The following is a 19,203-nucleotide window of genomic DNA, read 5'->3' on the forward strand; positions in this document are numbered from 1 at the left end:
TCCACAAACAGGGCCAGCTCTACACTAACCCAAACATGGAAAACATTCCTATCAGTGCTCAATCATCAGCAGAGGTTTCCATTCAATTAGTTTTCCCTTTATTTTCACAGATAAAAATAAAATTCTCTGTGGACACTGAATTAGAAACTCCACTTTATTTTCATTTTAATTCTTTCCTTTAAAGAATAAGGTCAAAAAAAAAAAAAAAAAAACTAAGATGCCCACCTTTCCCCTTTGCACAAGCTTCCTGCTTCCTGCAGGGATAATCTTTCCAAACTTCCCAAGTTGTCTTTTAATGTACATTTTCTTCTCCTCATGATTCAAGTAATCCCCAATATGTAAAATTATGTCAATATCTGGGCTCTGGGGTGGACAGCATTTGTTTTGTCAAAAACAGCAGCTTAGTTTGATGTTTTTTGTCTATTTCCTTTTCTCAGTATCAGTTTCTCAGCGGCTGATACTGCACATTTAGTGCTTCCACTGAGAAACTGAAGACAGATACTTGCTTGTTTTAAACTAATTTTCCATGCTTTTGCCTTCTTTGACATCCCCTTTCCTTCTGCAAGTGAATTATGTCGTAATAAATAACATCTAAAATAAAGATGAACAACAAATAACTTCAGTATGTTTTGACTGTAAATAAAATAAATGAAGTGTGGTCTTTGAATTTAGGGCTGTATCTCTCCATTTCACTGCCTACCACAAAACAACATACTACTGAACACAGCCATACACACTAAGCCAAAACATGTTAGGGATGTGTGATAATTCTCCAAACTTGCTCTCTGAATCGCTAGAGGCACTGTTTGCTTTATGGTCACTACCACAGTCTTGAGTGAAACGTGCACTAGAAAAAGAAACAGAAACCCGCACTTCCTGCCGGGCTGGGGACGTTATATCACAACCGCACGCACACGCCATCAAACGACTCCAAAATCTGCATCAGTCAACCAACAGAATTAAAGTGAAAACATCTGTGCAATGCTACACCTTTAAACATTCCTTTAGAACATCTAAATTTTATGTTAAATATATTATTTATAACAGGAAATCATATTGCAAATGGTTCTTTTTAAAAAAATATCAGATCTTAAGTTTATGTAGTGACACTTAAAATTATATTTAATTTTATATAACAATAGATTCCCATTGATTACACACAATACAACAACCAATATAGTAGCACAGCTAAAGTAAACACATATGAACCAACTCCAGTTTATACTCAGGTGCATACGCAGTTATACACTTGAATAAATATTTGAAAACAACGGGACACTGCTGCCTGGACGATATTTTACATCTGAATGTCCTATAGATTCTTATAGTCTCTGAGAGGCCATCTGGTGTGGAAAAAAAAAAAAGCGGGAAGCGACAGGATACAGTGACAGGAAATGAGCAAAAGTACCCTGGTGTCGCTCAGGAGCAGATATACCACAGGACACTTGTGACTGAAAACGTCACTCACAAACTTGAGCGTGTCTGTGGCTTCAGGTTGGCATGGCAACCAGCTCTATAGACAAGCAAACAGCCAAAAACCACACAAGCTCATGTCAATATTATAATCAACACATAATATGACTGTATGGCACAGACGAGCTCTGCATTTATATTGCATCTTATTATCATTACTCTCATGCTCCCTACAATACATGGAAAGATCAATAACATAACACTGTTAAAGGCTAGCCTGTATTATTTTGATAAAAAAGTTTGCATAAAGTTTACACACACATGTAAATGACAGTAAGGCCAAACAAACTGGGAAAATAACTAACTGCAAATATTCAGAGCACAATTACGACTGATTTAATCTGTGATTTATAAATATGCGTTATCGATATAAATCTCTTGAAAATTCAGAATTTGATTTAATTTTATATTTAGAGTTTAGAATTGTACCCAAACACCGGCTCCAGAAGTTGCTTTCTCAATTTTATGTTGACATGGCTGCCTGGAAAGGGAGGGGTGAGGGAGGCCTATTCAGTAGGTTGCTATATGCCATGTCATAACTAGATGTCACAAATTTTACACGCTGCACCCTTAAACAGTACTTTATTGAAAAAAGGTCTGTCACTTCTCAATCAAGGCTCTTATTCACTCAAATAAATAACAGAATACATACATGCTTATCCAGTTCAGGGTCGCGGTGGGTCCAGAGCCTACCTGGAATCACTGGGCGCAAGGCAGGAATACACCCTGGAGGGGACACCAGTCCTCCACAGGACAACACAGACACACCTACGGACACTTTTGAGTCGCCAATCCACCTACCAATGTGTGTTTTTGGACTGTGGGAGGAAACTGGAGCACCCGGAGGAAACCCATGCAGACACAGGGAGAACACACCAAACAGTCACCCGGCGTGAGAATCCACGCAGACACAGGAAGAACACACCAAACTCCTCACAGACAGTCACCCGGAGGAAACCCACGCAGACACAGGGAGAACACACCACACTCCTCACAGACAGTCACCCGGAGGAAACCCACGCAGACACAGGGAGAACACACCAACTCCTCACAGACAGTCACCCGGCACGGGAATCAAACCCACAACCTCCAGGTCCCTGGAGCTGTGTGACTGCGACACTACCTGCTGCACCACTGTGCCGCCCTTCTGAAAATTTTATTTTTCTTAAATTCTGTTTTGCATTTCATATATTTATTCTTGTTATGGGCAGTTTGTTGTGTTGTTATGCAGTTATGGCAGTGTTGGGCGGTTTAATCAAATCAGTTTGTTGGAGGCGCAACTGTAGCTATAGATTTTGGCTTTGTATTAGTGGACAATGTGAGTCCAAGCTACAACTAAAAAACTGCTAATTACTACTGTGTTGTCCTCAGTAGCAAAAAAGCTTAGAAGCATCAATATTGGCTGATATTATCAGTCAGTTGATGCATGAGACTGGCCCTATATGATTCATCAAAACACCCCAGAAACATTCTTTTGATCCTGTTGCGGGGCACACAGCACACGGTAAAAATGAAAAAAAAAAATGTGCTTGGTTAGGAGGCTAATTTGCATATTCTATCTTTCTGTGGTGTCTGATTCTATGATAATGATAAAATAAAAAATATATTGTGCAGCACTACTCCACATGTAGTGTTAGTGGTGTGCATGTAGCAATTAGAAAAGCTGAATAGATGAACAAATGTTGGTAAGTATTTAAATCATGGTTGAGTTATGAGATAAGAAGGGTCTTCGGACAGTACCTGAGTGCATGTATGCAGTAGATCACCTTGGGCATGTTCTTGCGATCATACACGTCAGTCGTCTCGGGATAAAATATCTGAAAGAAAAAACCTTATTAGTCATTCTCCTTTTCTCCAGCAGTTTCTGAGCCCCATCCTAAAATAAATAAATAAAATAAATATCTTGCAAATGAAAACCATCCATCTAAAGTTTGGGGACAACTCTCCTACATTTCTTACTTTCCCACTTTGATTTTCATATAAACTAGAAAGTAAAAGTCATATTTCTTTATTTATCAAGCAAATTTGTTAGTATTCCTTGTACATCCTCACTGTCAAAACCAAACCTTTTATTTACAAACTCATAACTTTATAAGAACAGGAAAAATCATTCCTAATTTTGTTTAAAGCTATTACAGTAAATACTGATTGGATAGAAGGCATTTTCAACTTTTGTCAAAAGAATATCATTAAATCCTCAGAACTGTTTGGAGATACAAACGGTATAAACAAAGAGCAAGGAGGCACATTAACAAAGTGAAAATACCATCATCACTGTTACACTACTATGTTGCAAGCTATGACACAAATCTGGAGTATGGTTACAACTTCCACAGGCGCTAAACGTCTAAGAATGTGATTGACACCTTTTCTCCAGCCTTTTCTCTGTGAGTCATTTTGTCTTTCATCCACTGACAAAGATATTCTTTTATCTTTATAACTGAAAAAGACCAACACCAACCCAATTATAACTGATAGTGGAGATGAAATATGAATTGTTTTTATAATGCAACTGCATTCTGCAATAGTGTAATATTCATAATATTCAATGACTGCAATGTTTATTACTGCCTTATTACAGCATATACCAAGGCTGTCAAAGTTCAGTAAAGCTCAGTAACTGCCTGAATGAGAGTAAGACCATTTAGAAGCAACCAAACACTGTGCAGTGACATCACAACCACATTCACCAAGACAAACAGGTTTGGACAGGCTCCATTTACGGAAAATAACAACAAATCAAATCTAAGTTGCACTATTGGTCAGAGATTGTGCAAAAGACATATTTTTAAAAACTGTTCAGCCTTAACTCAGAACCTGGAAGAGTCTGCATGCTCGCCTGCACACTGCACTGGGTTTCAGTTTACAGCTGGCTGCTGCTTTAGCCTTCCTGCCCTTGAGGGATAGTTCCAGCCAGATACTGCAAACTCAATCAAACTGTGCAAGTAAGCGCAAGGTGCTCACCAAACAAAAAGTAATTACAATGAACAAAAAACACTTCCATAAGTAATTATTCTGCTGTTTTGATACTGACTGTGAGGAAGCAGTTCAACTTCAATAACAAGGGTCTTTCACTTCAGGCACTTCAATTTTAGTTTGTGATCCAAAGACGAAATAAATGTTATTTTTTACTGTTTTTGTTTGCATAGCTATGTAAAGCTCCACCCACCCACACTTCAAGACCAGCCAACACCACAAAGACAATGGCAGATCATGTGTTTAGTCATTGGGTGAAAGTCTAATAAACTGCAGTCTTATCTCTACAAAAGATAGATATTGTGACGCACCTTAATGATGTTAATGATTTTGCAAACTGTGGATCAAGATGGGCGAAGGAAATAACTACTGAGGTGGCAGGCAAACACCAACAGCAGAGTTTGAATTGATAGGTTAGACAACATTCTCTAACACCATCAAAACAACAACTATTTTTGAAGAATGATGTCCCATCTTTCCAGTGTATTTCCAGAGACTTGTAGAAGCTATGCCAAGAAATAATGAGGCTGTTCTTCATTCCATGGTGGACAAACAAGTCACGCAAACTGTTTCTTTCTCTTTTAATTTGTTACCTGTCTGTGTGTATGAGTACATGACACTTGCTCTTGTGTGTGTATACACACACATACATACAAACATAGGTGTTTAATTATTAATTATTTATTTATTTGTATATGTGTGTGTGTGTGTGTATCTGAAAGTGTGTGCTTGAGTGCAGGTGTGTCTGTGTGAGCAGGCAGAATTAGACCTCACCTTTGGCAAACCTACAGACTCCATAGCTCTGAGCCACTGGACTGTGTTGTCTGTGTGTCTGAAGTGTAAGCCTTTGCTCTGGGGACCACAAGAGAGAAAAAAAAAATACACAGAACACACAATTAGTCCTCAATCAATTTCTCAAACCTTAATTTGGCAGCATGTCTGTCTGTAAATTACTGTGAATTAGACTCCTCTACTGTTTAATTTATCATTTCAGAGGATGAGCACAAATGAGGTTAAAGACAAGACATCACAGTTTCATAATAAACACAAGGAACTCTTTTTTTTTCTCAGCTCATCAGAATGGGATTTTCAGGAAGTGAGGATGTCTCTGATGCTTTACGGACACAATGCCTCCCGCAAAAGCAGTGGAAGCTGGGAAGTGTCAATATACAGTGTTTGTTTTTTATTGGCAGTTAAGCTACCAGGGTCATGTAGCTTAAAAGTAGTCTGCACTTATGTTCTCCAACAACCAAAAATAACCAGGACACAGCATCATAGACAAAAAGAATGAAAATGAATGCTGCTCCTTGTGGAGCATTTTGTGAGTGAGTGAGTGAGAGAGAGGGAAATAAGAAATGCGTGAAGCCAGTTCCATGAGATGATCAGTTGTTCTAGTACTAGATTACGTTCACTGTGCATTCTGAATGACATTTTGGACATTCAACAAAATAATGTAAACTGAAGTAATTTGAAGAAAAAATGTCACAGCTGATTGGGTAGATTATGCGATAATGTAAGTTTCATTTTATACTAGCCTTGTCATTAATTAGTCATGAAAGGCTGTGTGTTACTGTGGCAACAACTCAAAGCTTTGCAAAAATCACAGTAACACTGCTTTTATTTTGAAAATGTAATACAATAATACTCACATATTAACATATGTGAAAACAAACAAACCAAAGTTCATAAAAACCCAACCTCTGGTAAGAACTTTAGAAACAAATTTGCTTAAAAAAAAGCCTATCACACAGAGCATTCACATAAGGGTTTACTTAAATTGAACATGCACAATGCTAATTAGGTTTTTAGAGCCAGTGCTGAACCAAAACAAATATCAGGACACTAAAGAAACCTTGAGGGAATTTTGTGTAAATCAAGACATTTTACAGAACCAATGCATATATTTAAACGTATAATTCTAATCTAATCTTAAGGTTGTGAATCTGTAATCTCATTTCAGTACCTTGTACCGGCTCTGGTCTCTGTCATAGATTTTTTTCTCAGATACCATTTTGGGAGCAAAGAACTTGGCGAGTTTGCCGAGGTAGACGCCATTCCGCAAGCCCTCTTCCAGCTGTGTGGTGGAAGGAAGTTCCTCCTCAAGGCAGGCCTCCATCCACCTGAAAACAAAAGTATCAGAGGCTTATTTTCAGCTCATCTCAGACCTAGCTGTAATAAACCTTCTCAGGCTAAAGCTGGAAAAAGCCATCCGTGGTGTGGTCTTAAGCTGGACACCAGGACAGCAGTTATAACAAGAATGGGAAATCAAAAGAATTTGCAGGCACGACATCAAAAGGAATAACAGATTTGAGGGGTTATAGTCCTCTGCGTAGCATCAGAAGCTCTCCAAGAAGCTACATATAGTACAAAGTAATGCTATTTTAAAACTTGTGAGAGCAGCAAAAATGCAGGACTGAGATCTGCTCATAAAATATTGATGGTGAACTGTGGTTAAACTCCTGAGGATCCTCGTTTTTTTGGTAAAGTTTGCTGTTTATTATTTCAGCTTTCGTGAACATGAAGAGATGGTCTTTGCCAAGTCTTTGTCAAAAGAACAATTCAAGTTATAATAAAAATGATTAGAGACACTGGTCTGTTATAGAACCTGGAAGCTGAATACACACCAATTACTTCCCATACAATACACACAGCAGCATTTCAGTTCCTCAGTGTCACTAAACCAAAAAATTACAACCCCTTTTTTGCTATAGTTTCTCACTTCCTAGCACAAATGTGGGGGGAGGGGGTAACTTTCAGCACAGTAACCTTGTAAAGTAAATGTAACCTTGGACTGTCCTTCAGCTCTGGCTGTGAAAACACATGGGCTAAACAGGGTTAGGCAGTGCTCAAACCAGCTGGTCAATATTGGCTTTTCCAAAGTGTCCAGTTAACAGTTAAAAGTAAGCTTTGAACAGAGGATTTTCCCAAACCGCTAGGTGTCTAAAGTGAGCAGGTTTTCATAAAATACAGGACTTTTATTTGATGTCTGCTATGATTAGCGTGCTTACACTTCCTTCCTGCTCAGGCAGCTTTGGCAGTGAGCTAATAGGTAGAGGAAACTTGTAGTTCTTTGTCCTTGAATCACACACACACACAAAAAAAGTACACTTACAGATATGCAAAGTCACACTGGACATTCATGAAAAAAAATGTACTGAAATAAAAAGAGCTGAAGAGAAATAATAAGGGGGTGAATCTGTGTGTACATAATTACATATTAAGATATTTATATGGGTAGTTATCATTTTTATTGCAATAATCAATTGTTCATGTACAACTGCCAAAGCTAATAATTCCATTGTAAATAAATGACATTTATGTTTAAAGGTTTACAACTGCAGTAAAAATTACTACTTTTATTTATAATTGTAATTACAACAGTTTAAGCTCCTACATAGAATTTTAAACTACTGACCTATTTTAAAACATCTTCCCACTCCCAATCTTTTTTCTCATATTACTGTTCATTTGAAAAAATTTTAAACAAGCTGTAAACAAGACAATAACACAAAGCTTTCAATCAAGAAAGTATAAATCATGCTGTTTCCAACATTCATTGTTTATGTGTTATCAATAATACATTCCAAGCTTGTGTTTCATCACTGAATCCTGAAAATGTAGGTGATATGGTGCAGGCTAATGCAATTTCCTTCCTCTGTGGTGACCAATAACCCGTAACCAAATGAATGAGTGACCTCTGACTTACTAAGACAAGGCTCCATTGTCAGGGCACCTACACTGGCACAGTTCTTGTCATGCCTGCGTAGGGGTGCTCGTATTGCCCCATGAACTGGAGCTGTCCTGACCTATTGAAATGACAACTCCACTCATTTTTGGTCAAGACATTTATAGGCATCTGTGCTTAAACCATGTCTACGGAGGTTGGTGGTACTCACTTGAAACATTGAGCAAGGCTTTTAGGCGGTTGACTAGTTTGAAAAAAATATATATAACGTACATGTCTTTTTTTGGTTTGTTTGTTTTAAATCAGCATTTTTTTGTGAAGATAAGACAGCATTTAAGATTGGAAGGCATACAACAGATCTATTGCAACACACATTGAGCTAAGCTGCATACAGAATGAGCAGAGTTAAGGTATCAGCTACAATGTCAGTGCTGAAACACTGCCAAACCATGGTTAATGATTTTTAGGTTCTACAATTAAAACCTATTATTAGGTGAGTGGCTTCACTGCTCAGGTTTTGGTAACTAAAACAAAGTGTGAAACAAACTAAAACAAATGTGAAGTCACTTCAGATCCAATTCTTTTTTTCTTCTTTTTCAGTCTACTGGTACCTACCATTTTTTTTTTGTTGTTGTTTTTTTTTTTTACAGTATTTACATTACATTTATGGCATTTAGCAGACGCTCTTATCCAAAGTGACTTAGAAAAGTGCTTTGTACATTTTTATCAGCTCCACTGACCATACAGGAGCACTTTGGAGTTCTACAATTACAGACTGTAGTCCAACTGTTTTTCTCTATACTTTCTTATCACCGTTAACCCTGCTCTTCATTGGCCAGGACCCCCACAGAACCGGTACGATTTAGTTGGTGGATCATTCTCAGTGCGGCCTGCAACACTGACGTGGTGGTGGTGTGTTAGTCTGATTCTGATATGAGTGGAACAAACACAGTAGTGCTGCTCACGATTTTAAACTGTGTCCACTCATTGTCCATTGATCAGACACATTAATTCATCTGCTGCCGTACAGTTTGTACCGGTCATCCTCTAGTCCTTCATCAGTGGATACAGGATACTCACTGTGATTCATGAGACCCAAGTTCAAATGTCCAAAGGATTCATTGCCAAAACATTGTTGAATATATCTGATCTAATCACTCAGTACTTTGGCTGGGCTTCGAATAAAGGGAACAAATTTTCCTGAATGTTAATAATAATAATAATAATAATGTTGGGTCTATAAAGTATATACACGTCCATGCAGTTCTTGACCCAGTCCTTGACCCTGGTCCCTGCCTCTATGTTTCCCACTTCTCTGTGTCAATCAACATTCAGGATTCTTATATTTAAGAGATGTGTTTAAGAAATATAATTATGCTTTTAGTGCTTTAATCTTTTAGTTTATCCATCAATCACACACATTTTTCAGCCTTTGATACTGTAGTCCATGCATCTCCAGATCTTTCCACATCCCGTGGACCTTCAATACCACTTAAAAGGGTAGTTTAATTAAAAACAACACAGATGGATCAACAATGGCTGAGACAACATGCTGCCCATGCACGCATCAGCAATTCCCCAGCCTCCTCCCACAAGTCCCTCTCTCTGTCAACACAATCTGATCAGCTAGACACTGTGTCTTTCTACTCTGTCTTATCTTGGATGGTAGTTTGACGAATTTCACCAAGATTGAGGTTGTTATCTTAACAGTTGTTATGTAATTCAAGTCATTTCAGGTTTATTTTGGACTGCCGAAACACAATGAGTTTATATTTAGAGAGTATTCTGAACTTGTTTTAACCTCACAAATTATTTTAAACCATTATTAAAGGGTTTATTATTTTATTATTATTATTAATTCAACTCTTAGTCATCAAATAAAAGAGTTAATGCTACACATTCACAACAAATGTGTCCATATTTAACACAACCTATGATACATCCAGGCCAAAAGGTGTCAGTATAATGATTACTTGTTTACATAAAATAATTATAATAAAATTAAAAAATCAAATCATATTAGAAGGGTGTATCATATGTTGGGGTCAATAAAGGTTGCCCAAATAGCAGCCAGTGCTGAAACAGAACTAGCGTATTGGGTAATTTCCTTTACAGTTCGGGAATATCTAAAAGGTTTGCACTTCTGTCCATTAGTATCTTTTGATTTTTGCAATAATGTGTTTACAACATCTCTTTGTCTTCAGTTGCAAGTTGTGGCCTTGTCTGCCATGTCGATTACACAACTTCCAACACCAGCGGTGGTTTGAGGTGATCATAGCATGCACAAAGCACAATGAGGTAAAAATAGACATATCCTATAAGCACAATCCAGAACAACAGGAAAATTGGACTTTTCCCTTTAATGAATACTGTTCCTTCTTTAGGGAAATGAGAACCCTTCAACATGGAATTAAGCAATGTGTAGGTTTTTAATTTCCAGTTCCATGTCTCTCACAAATTCTGTAAATCTGTTTCACTATGACAGGTGTCCTGACATTGCTCAGAAGGGCCATGACACATACGAACATTACAGGTGCACAGCACACTCACCTTTATTAAATGAATACAGTTAAAGAGTGCTAAAATGTGTTACAGTATGCTACAGTCGTAAAAGTTTAGACAGTTGTGGTCAAATGTTTCAGTTTCTAGTGACCTATCCATGCGCTACCCACATGTCTTTATGATTTCATTTCCTTTCAAACTAGTGAGAAATTAGCAAAGAGCCTAGGGTGTTTCACACCCTGTGATTCAGAGCAAATGATTCAACATTGGTACCTGACCTTACTTATACTTTCATGGCTGAATGCCTTTAAATGCTCATTTCTGATGTCTAAAGACTTTAAATCTAAAGCCACACAGCTCCTGGGGCCTGAGGGTTGAGGATTCGATTCCCGGGTGACTGTCTGAGGAGTGTGGTGTGTTCTCTCTGTGTCCGCGTGGGTTTCCTCCGGGTGACTGTCTGTGAGGAGTGTGGTGTGTTCTCCCTGTGTCCGCGTGGGTTTCCTCCGGGTGACTGTCTGTGAGGAGTGTGGCGTGTTCTCCCTGTGTCCGCGTGGGTTTCCTCCGGGTGCTCCGGTTTCCTTCCACAGTCCAAAAACACACGTTGGTAGGTGGATTGGCGACTCAAAAGTGTCCGTAGGTGTGAGTGGACGGGTGCCCCCCTCCAGGGTGTATTCTCGCCTTGCGCCCAATGATTCCAGGTAGGCTCTGGACCCACCGCGACCCTGAACTGTATAAGTGCTTACAGATAATGAATGAATGAATACATGGATGAGCAGGTAACCATAGACTGCCAGTATCTTAAGTTTCAAAATACCATCGTCCATATTCTTACTAAAATCTTGATATCATCCCATAAAATAATAATAATAATAATAATAATAATAATAATAATAATAAAAACATCACCCATGTTGCAGCTCTAATACTGATGTCATGGCAGGTTTTATCCAATTAAAAGTTGATTTATTCTCAATAAAACTTATCTTATATCTTACTTAGCACAAATCTAACTGAATACTTATTGGAGGCCATTTGATAATAAACCTAAGTTAGGATTAATGGCCAAATGTGAATAGAAAAAACATTTTTCTGTTGGCTGTGTTATAAAGAACCAAACTTAGCCACACACATTTTTTCAGCAATGGTGGTGTTGACTGAGGTCTTTTCAGTCACCTGTACACAGAAGAGTACATAATGTGAGCTACATGAGGAAAGTATGTTTAATAATTCAGCAGAGCAAGGGAAATCCAAACACTAAATATATTTTCAGAGGAATTAAAGCCCAGGCAACTTCAGTTACTGATATCAAATGAAGGTCAATCATGGCAAATAGAGGCTTTTAGGTAAAGGATATAAAGGCTTTCTCCCCAATTTAACTCATGCGCATTTAGTGATCATTCAATAATTCATTCATTGTCTGTAAGCGCTTATCCAGTTCAGTGTTGCAGTGGGTCCGGAGCCTACCCGGAACGCGCCAGACCTGTGGACACAGGGAGAACACACCTCCTCACAGACTCATCTGGAGTGGGACTTGAACCCACAACCTCTAGGTCCCTGGAGCTGTGTGACTGCGACACTACCTGCTTCCAGTATTGCTTTTTTATATTTTTGATACTAAATAAATATAAAAAAAAAGGATATTTAAGAATGTAAAATATATTGGGGACATTACACAGGTAATATCACTGGCACATAGCTCAAAGGTGTGGTGAGTTCTCCTCATGTGTGTGGGGGTTTCCTCCAGGTGCTCTGGTTTGTTAGGTGGATTGTCTGTGTGAATCTGTCCACAGGTGAAAGTGTGTGAGTGTGTGATGCTCTGTGATGTGCTGTGATGGACTGGCTCTCTCCAGTGTGTGATCCTACGTTGTGAATAATGATACTGCGACCCTGATCAGGAAGAAGCATTACAGAAATAAGAATGAACATAAAATATAAAATATGTGAATATATATTAGATTCACTTTATATTGAGACTATTCTAGTCTCATTTATTCACTCAGAATTTATAGCTTTTAAAAGCTATAGTGAAGGTGAGTGTGAAATAAGAGACTGACAGTTGTCTGGGAAGCGAGCTAACAGCACTGAGACGTTCTGAATCAACGTCATGCCATTACAGCCTCCAGTAACTCATTTAGGCCTTTAACGTCACAGGCAGTAATTGGAAAAAAAGAGTTCTCCCAAAAGGACCCCTATCTAAAAAGCATGCATGGGTAAACATGTATTATTGACTTAAGTCAGCAGGTACAAAGTCTCCTTGGTAAAGCGCTGGAGCGGGGGTGGTAGAAGGTGTGGGAAAAAGTGTGTGTATTTGTTTGTCACGTGACGAATGATCTGCTGAAAAAAAAGCAAGAAACCTAGAAAGTGGTACCATTTTATGTTAATAATATTATTATTATTATTATCATCATGACAAAACAATTCTCACTCTTTTGTGTATTTTAATACACAAATTCTGAGCATGGGAAATATCAAAAATATGAGATCAAATATTTAAAAGAAATTTTAATTGACATCATTGGCAGAGGCTTTTATCCAGAGCAACTAACAGAAACTAATAGCCCTGTCACTGATGTAGACTAATAAAGCTACTTCCACAACCTTTCCAAAAGGACACTTCTTGGAATACAGTGATTATAAAGTGATCCCTCATTTTTCGCGGAGGATGCGTTCCAAGACCACTCGCAAAAAACGAATTTCCGCGAAGTAGAGGAAAGATATATTTGGACTTTTAAAACCCTCCCTGTGCTGTTAACAACCCACCCTTTGCATTAAACAGTCATTCTACAATGTTTTTCAGTTGGAACTACATGTGATATCCTACCAGTTTCTTCATTCATTCATTCATTATCTCTAAGCGCTTATCCAGTTCAGGGTCGCGGTGGGTCCAGAGCCTATCTGGAATCATTGGGCGCAATGCGGGAATACACCCTGGAGGGGGCGCCAGTCCTTCACAGGGCAACACAGACACACACACACACATTCACTCACACCTACGAACACTTTTGAGTCGCCAGTCCACCTACCAATGTGTGTTTTTGGACTGTGGGAGGAAACCGGAGCACCCGGTGGAAACCCATGCAGACACAGAGAGAACACCCCACACTCCTCACAGACAGTCACCCGGAGCGAGACTCGAACCCACAACCTCCAGGTCCCTGGAGCTGTGTGACTGCGACACTCCCTGCTGCACCACCGCATTATAGTGTTTAGACATGTATTTTTTTTTTAGTTCTGAACATTGCTAGGACTCCCCCAAAAACACATATTCAGGACGGAAATAGCAAAGTAATAATGGCTGATGAGAAAATAGGAATTATAATATAATTATATAACATAGAAGCTATAATCAGTACATTTTGAACACTGAACAACTGCATGTGTCATAAAAAAAAGATTCTGATCAATTACAGGGAGCCCAAAAACAATCAGTGTACGGTTACCTCATAAACAGCTTAGCAACAAGTAGCTTATGGGATTTCAGCTCATTACGCCATTGTCTTATTTTCATTAATTAATTCATTTCCTGTAATCGCTACATCATGTTCAGAGCCTGGAAATGTTCAGAGCACAGACATAAAATGATTGTCTTGTACAATATAGAGCTGCAAGATTGAAACATTCGGTAAAACCTTTCAGGACTTTATCTGTGACTCATAACAAAGACATTGACCAGTAATACAACAACTCCAGCTCCTTAAAAGGCAGATTAGTGACCAGCATTATAATCCTAATGCGAGATGACAGGATTCCGAGAACAGAGGCTTTCCCAAAGTGTCACAGCCAAGAGTCATGAAAGCACTTATAGAAGAGCAGGCCTCAGGGCCTCACTCAATACAATAGATCACATTCTGATTCATTTGTAATACTAGCCATTTTTATCCTGAATATCTTTGTTAATAAGTCACACATTATTAACGGGTATTCCCAGCACTTCTCTGTCTTCCCTGCTGTACTTTGTGTCTTTCCCTCACATGCGGGTCATATTCCCTATATTACAAATGACTGATAGGCTCTAATGGCCCCTTTATCAAATTTGACCATGCCTAGTCAAGAGCTTGGTATGTTAATCATGTAAATACACCAAAGTATCCTAATGGTCCACCTTATTTGACAATAAACTACATGCTACAGCACATTCCACCTCTCACAATGTTGACACATACATAAAGTAAGGGCAATAAAATGTGAAATAATGAAATAACACCATTCACAAACACAAATCACTTCACCATGCCTGGCTGTCTTGATGAGCCCATAAAACCTATGAATGTAATCAGAGCAGTCAGATAAAAGCACCAGGCTGGATGGTGTTATTATGCTGAAATACTTACTGTTTGGCCTCCTCTAGGTGGCAGAGATATTCGTAGGCAATGTTTTGTCGTCTCCTCTCATCCATTTCCTCCGCCGAGAGCCTCTCATCGTCCACAATGGCTGGAGAATAAACAAAGGGAAATAACAAATGGAAAGTGAAGCACACAAATCAACCAAGAGTGAAAATACACCAAAGGCTTTTGAGTTCAGATTACACCTTCATCACGCTAGCGGCATGAGGGGAGACTTAAGGAGAACACTGGAAACACAGGCCGGAATTGTAGGGGCTTCTACTTAGAGCAAAAGATCCCCTATTTTTGGAACACAGAGGACATAGGTTGCTGCAAGGGTGTGGAAACATTGCAGTTAAAATCTTGTGGAACATCAAACTGAACGAAAAAGGGGCTTTGAGGCAGTCACATCCCAAAAACTTCAGTTATTTACATCCACTCCATAAAGGCTAGGTGAATTTAAGATCAGCAACAAAATATTAGGTGTACAAATGAACTTTACTGGCAACATCTACGATTGTTGGGAACTACAGTTCCCTCTGGTTTGTTTACATTCAGAAGCGCCTCTTCCTTTAAGATTTGTCTGGAAGTTTTTATTCACAGTTTGATTTACCAGAGAAACTCATTTGTTACTCTGGTTGTTTAGTTTTGTAGAACTGTGTTTACTTTCATGCAGTTAGCAGCCTCTTAAATGAGTGGGTTCCTACCCAAATAATCTGAAGCAATAAAAATAAGTCAATATTACACAATTACACAATTATAATATTAAAGGAATATTGTGCAGGAATAAAGCAATATCATCATCTCTTCATGATTTTCAATGATTGGAGGGTTCATTGCCATTTTTCTCCTGAGAAGAGAGACAGGAAGCCTAGCACGTCTGTCTGAGCCACTTTGTTTTTTCACTCATTTACTGACACCAGGGCTTTGTAAACACATCAGAGACCAGTTTCCAGTGCGTAAACAGACTAAAGAGCAGCAAATGATTAAAAAAAACATCTTCTGAATTTTGTTAAAAAAGTGTTTTTGATTACAATTGTGAAAGTTGCCTTTAAGAAGCTAGGGTCAAATGGGGTCACAGGCCAGTGACCTATACAAGTAAAGATTAGACAATAAAAGAAAACAATTTCCAATGTCCATCTGAGATATAATCTCTAAACATAAATAATGCAAATAAACAAACAACCATGAAGAGTCAACAAAATAATCAACATTTCTAACCCTGTCATTGATCCTTTATTGATCAAATCAGTGCAGCTCCAAATTCTCAAGACTGCTGTTTGTTGGACTCTGTTTGACTGAAGAAATATTGCCTAAAGTTTGTGCACGTAAGTGAATAACAACTAAAAAGGGTCAAGTTATGAAACAGGGCAAAGCTGCTTCAAACTGACCTTTACCTGCTTTATGCCCATACCCCTCCCCCTCACTCACCCCCTCCTCACAGCTAAATCCCTTTATTTCTGGCTGAGTAGACTCTGAACAATGTTGTGAACCCTTCACTGAACAGGTTTTAAGACTGGGTTAATTGGGGCTACGATCAAGATTGTTTAAATGAAAACGAATGAAAATTAATGTTTTGTTATAAAGTCCCTTATGTTGGCGGGTTCTTATCTAGACTCAATGGTTAATTTCACTGAAATATGCACTTCTGCATAACCCACATCTTTTAGTTTCTATGCTTTTGCCAACACCTCTGTTTATGAAAAACTCTACGTTTTATTAATGCATAAATCTTGATATTGCAGGATTCCCACAGAAGACACTGAGGCAGGCAGCAGGTTTTTATTTGCACATGCGTTTTTAATGTTGTAATCACACATAGCGCTGATAAGCACTTGGGTGGACGTATGACAAGAGCCTAACACTGGAGCCTGTTACCAAAGGGGACATACAACTGCATGACTGAACATTACACAAAAGATGAGAAACAGACATAAACATATGTGTTCAAATCAGATTACTGCTTAAAAATATGGTCAGCCTTGAATGAATGTTTATTTTTGAATAGTCTCCCTATACTAAATAAAGAGGAGAATCTTTAAGCAACCATGTTATTTACCGGCCTAAATTATCTGCATTATTCATTTTGCATAACTCTGTAACCCTCTTAAAGTAAATGTTATATTATTATTGTTTCCTTTTCTACATTTGACAAATGCTTATGTACAGAGGGTCCTCGACTTACGGCGTTGATCCGTTCCTACGTCGCGTCGTAAACTGATTTTCGCTGTAAGTCGGAACATACGTACATACTGTACGTAAATAACAAACTGTAAGCACTTATCCTATCCTAACACCTATCCTCCTCGGTCCCGAGCTGCGTAACCGTGTATTCTTCCGTCGCGCACACCAAACACGCAGTTCACGTTACGACGTTTACGACGCAAAACCACTTAAGTCGAAACAAGGCTTTATACAGTAAATGGGAGATGTGTCGTGACCACGAAACATAGTAACTCAGGACTGACGTAACCCGAGGACCTCCTGTATGTCCATAGCCAGATTACTGGATTGGTTTCTTAGGTTTATGATGTCAGAAACCCTGGCTGTCTGAATATGCCCTTTTGAAACTAGCTTTGGAACACTGCAATTTCAAACTAAAATGCTGAGATAAGGTGTCAACTATTTATTTCATTTATGATTTTTTTTTAAATGTGTAAAAAAAAAAAACACACCACGGATGTTAAAAACGGATGGCTGCCATTTTCAAAATGACAGAACAACAGGTAAAATAGTTGTGAATTTACTGGGGGTATACAAAATTTTGCTTTGGAATGTATGCACAATATTGAAAATGTTTAACTATTGGCATTGATATAAACCCTTACGTATAAATACAGTTACTATAGAAGACAACTGGAGTAAAATAGGGTTTAAAATAGCTAACTCAAATACTAGAGGGACTCCATAAACATTTTGGCTCTAATTCAGAGATTACTGTTAATGCTTATGGCAACTCACTCATCAAAATACACACAGTTTGAGTAACCTCATGTAACCCATAGTACAGTAGGTGGAGCTCCTGTCTGACACTTGGGAGGATTTACAACGATCAGCCACATCTGTGTCACACACGTGTCGACACCCTCCAAGCCACAATGACTTTGATCATGGGCAGCAATCTAACTTCAAAATAACACATATTCTAATGTGTTAAGAGTCTTACAGGCTGCGTAAACACAGGTCATTATAAGTTCATAGCTTCCTTACAACATACTATGAATCGTAATTGATGTTTTGCACCTTCTCCTTTAAAAGGCACCAGGTATCGCACTCTAGAGGCATTCGTGACATCAGCACAGTTATGAACTGACATGACAACACAAATAAAGAGCCTAACACATGATACAGACTACAAAGGGGATCTCATTCATTGTCTTTTCATTTGAAGACTACTCCTTACGTTGTGCCAGGGACGTGGAATGGACAAACAGAAAGATCTGAATTTATGTGAAATGTTTTCTACATTTTTAAATTAGCTTCCAATGAAGGACATTGTCCTATACGTTAATTTCTCTAGGTGTACAAGGCTTCTTCTGACAGTTTTATGTTACTAAAGCACATACAAATGAAAGCTGTAGTAACCTTATAAATTCTTAAACATATAGTAAAAAATATGTTGCAATCTATTTAATTATATAATCATCTTCAATATACTCTACATATAATATTTTTCTATCTTTTGGATATAGATCTAATTCTGGCAGTGAAAATTTAACAAATGTTACCAATTCTAATCCAATAATGCTTTAAAGGCTAAGCGCAACTTAATGGACCTCCATGAATATTTCACATTATTGTAGTTACTGACATATAAGTATGAATTAAAATGAAAATAGCAGCTTAATTTGCTTTAAAACTGACAATTTTATTAAATTGACGGAAAAACCCGAGCTCGCTACGGAAATTCTTGAACGCAACCGTGACGTCACTGGTGGACAACAGCTGAACAACGCCGCGGTAAAACACCGTTATGACCGACTGTTATGACAGTATCTAGCTAGATAAATAACCAACATTATTTATGACAATAGCCTAGCAATAAGCTAAACTCAAATGTAGAGGTACCGTTATTCTTGTAAATGTGATCGAAGTCGAACTCGAATTCATCCGACACTATAAACCTCCGTAATGCAGCTACGTAGCAGAGTATAATCTGAGTCACCGAGTTTAGCAAGTCAAGCTAACGTTAACTAACACCAACTAAAACAGGCGAAGTGAGTGTCCTTACCCTGTTTACCTCCA

The 19,203-nt window shown here is 38.3% G+C and overlaps 1 protein-coding gene across 1 annotated transcript in view; it reads right to left on the reverse strand.

Moving 5' to 3' along the window:
• LOC136678233 (ras GTPase-activating-like protein IQGAP2) overlaps nt 1-19,203 on the reverse strand; it is a 66,495-nt gene that overhangs the window by 38,325 nt on the left and 8,967 nt on the right. Inside the window, exons 2-5 of the mRNA XM_066656200.1 lie at nt 14,968-15,067; nt 6,413-6,569; nt 5,224-5,301; nt 3,214-3,290 (exon numbers count right to left, since the gene is read on the reverse strand). Coding sequence (XP_066512297.1) covers nt 3,214-3,290; nt 5,224-5,301; nt 6,413-6,569; nt 14,968-15,067 — 412 coding nt within the window. The remainder of the gene's footprint in view (nt 1-3,213; nt 3,291-5,223; nt 5,302-6,412; nt 6,570-14,967; nt 15,068-19,203) is intronic.

Source organism: Hoplias malabaricus, chromosome Y, assembly GCF_029633855.1.
Source record: "Hoplias malabaricus isolate fHopMal1 chromosome Y, fHopMal1.hap1, whole genome shotgun sequence".
In the NCBI taxonomy this organism is placed as follows: Eukaryota; Metazoa; Chordata; class Actinopteri; order Characiformes; family Erythrinidae; genus Hoplias; species Hoplias malabaricus.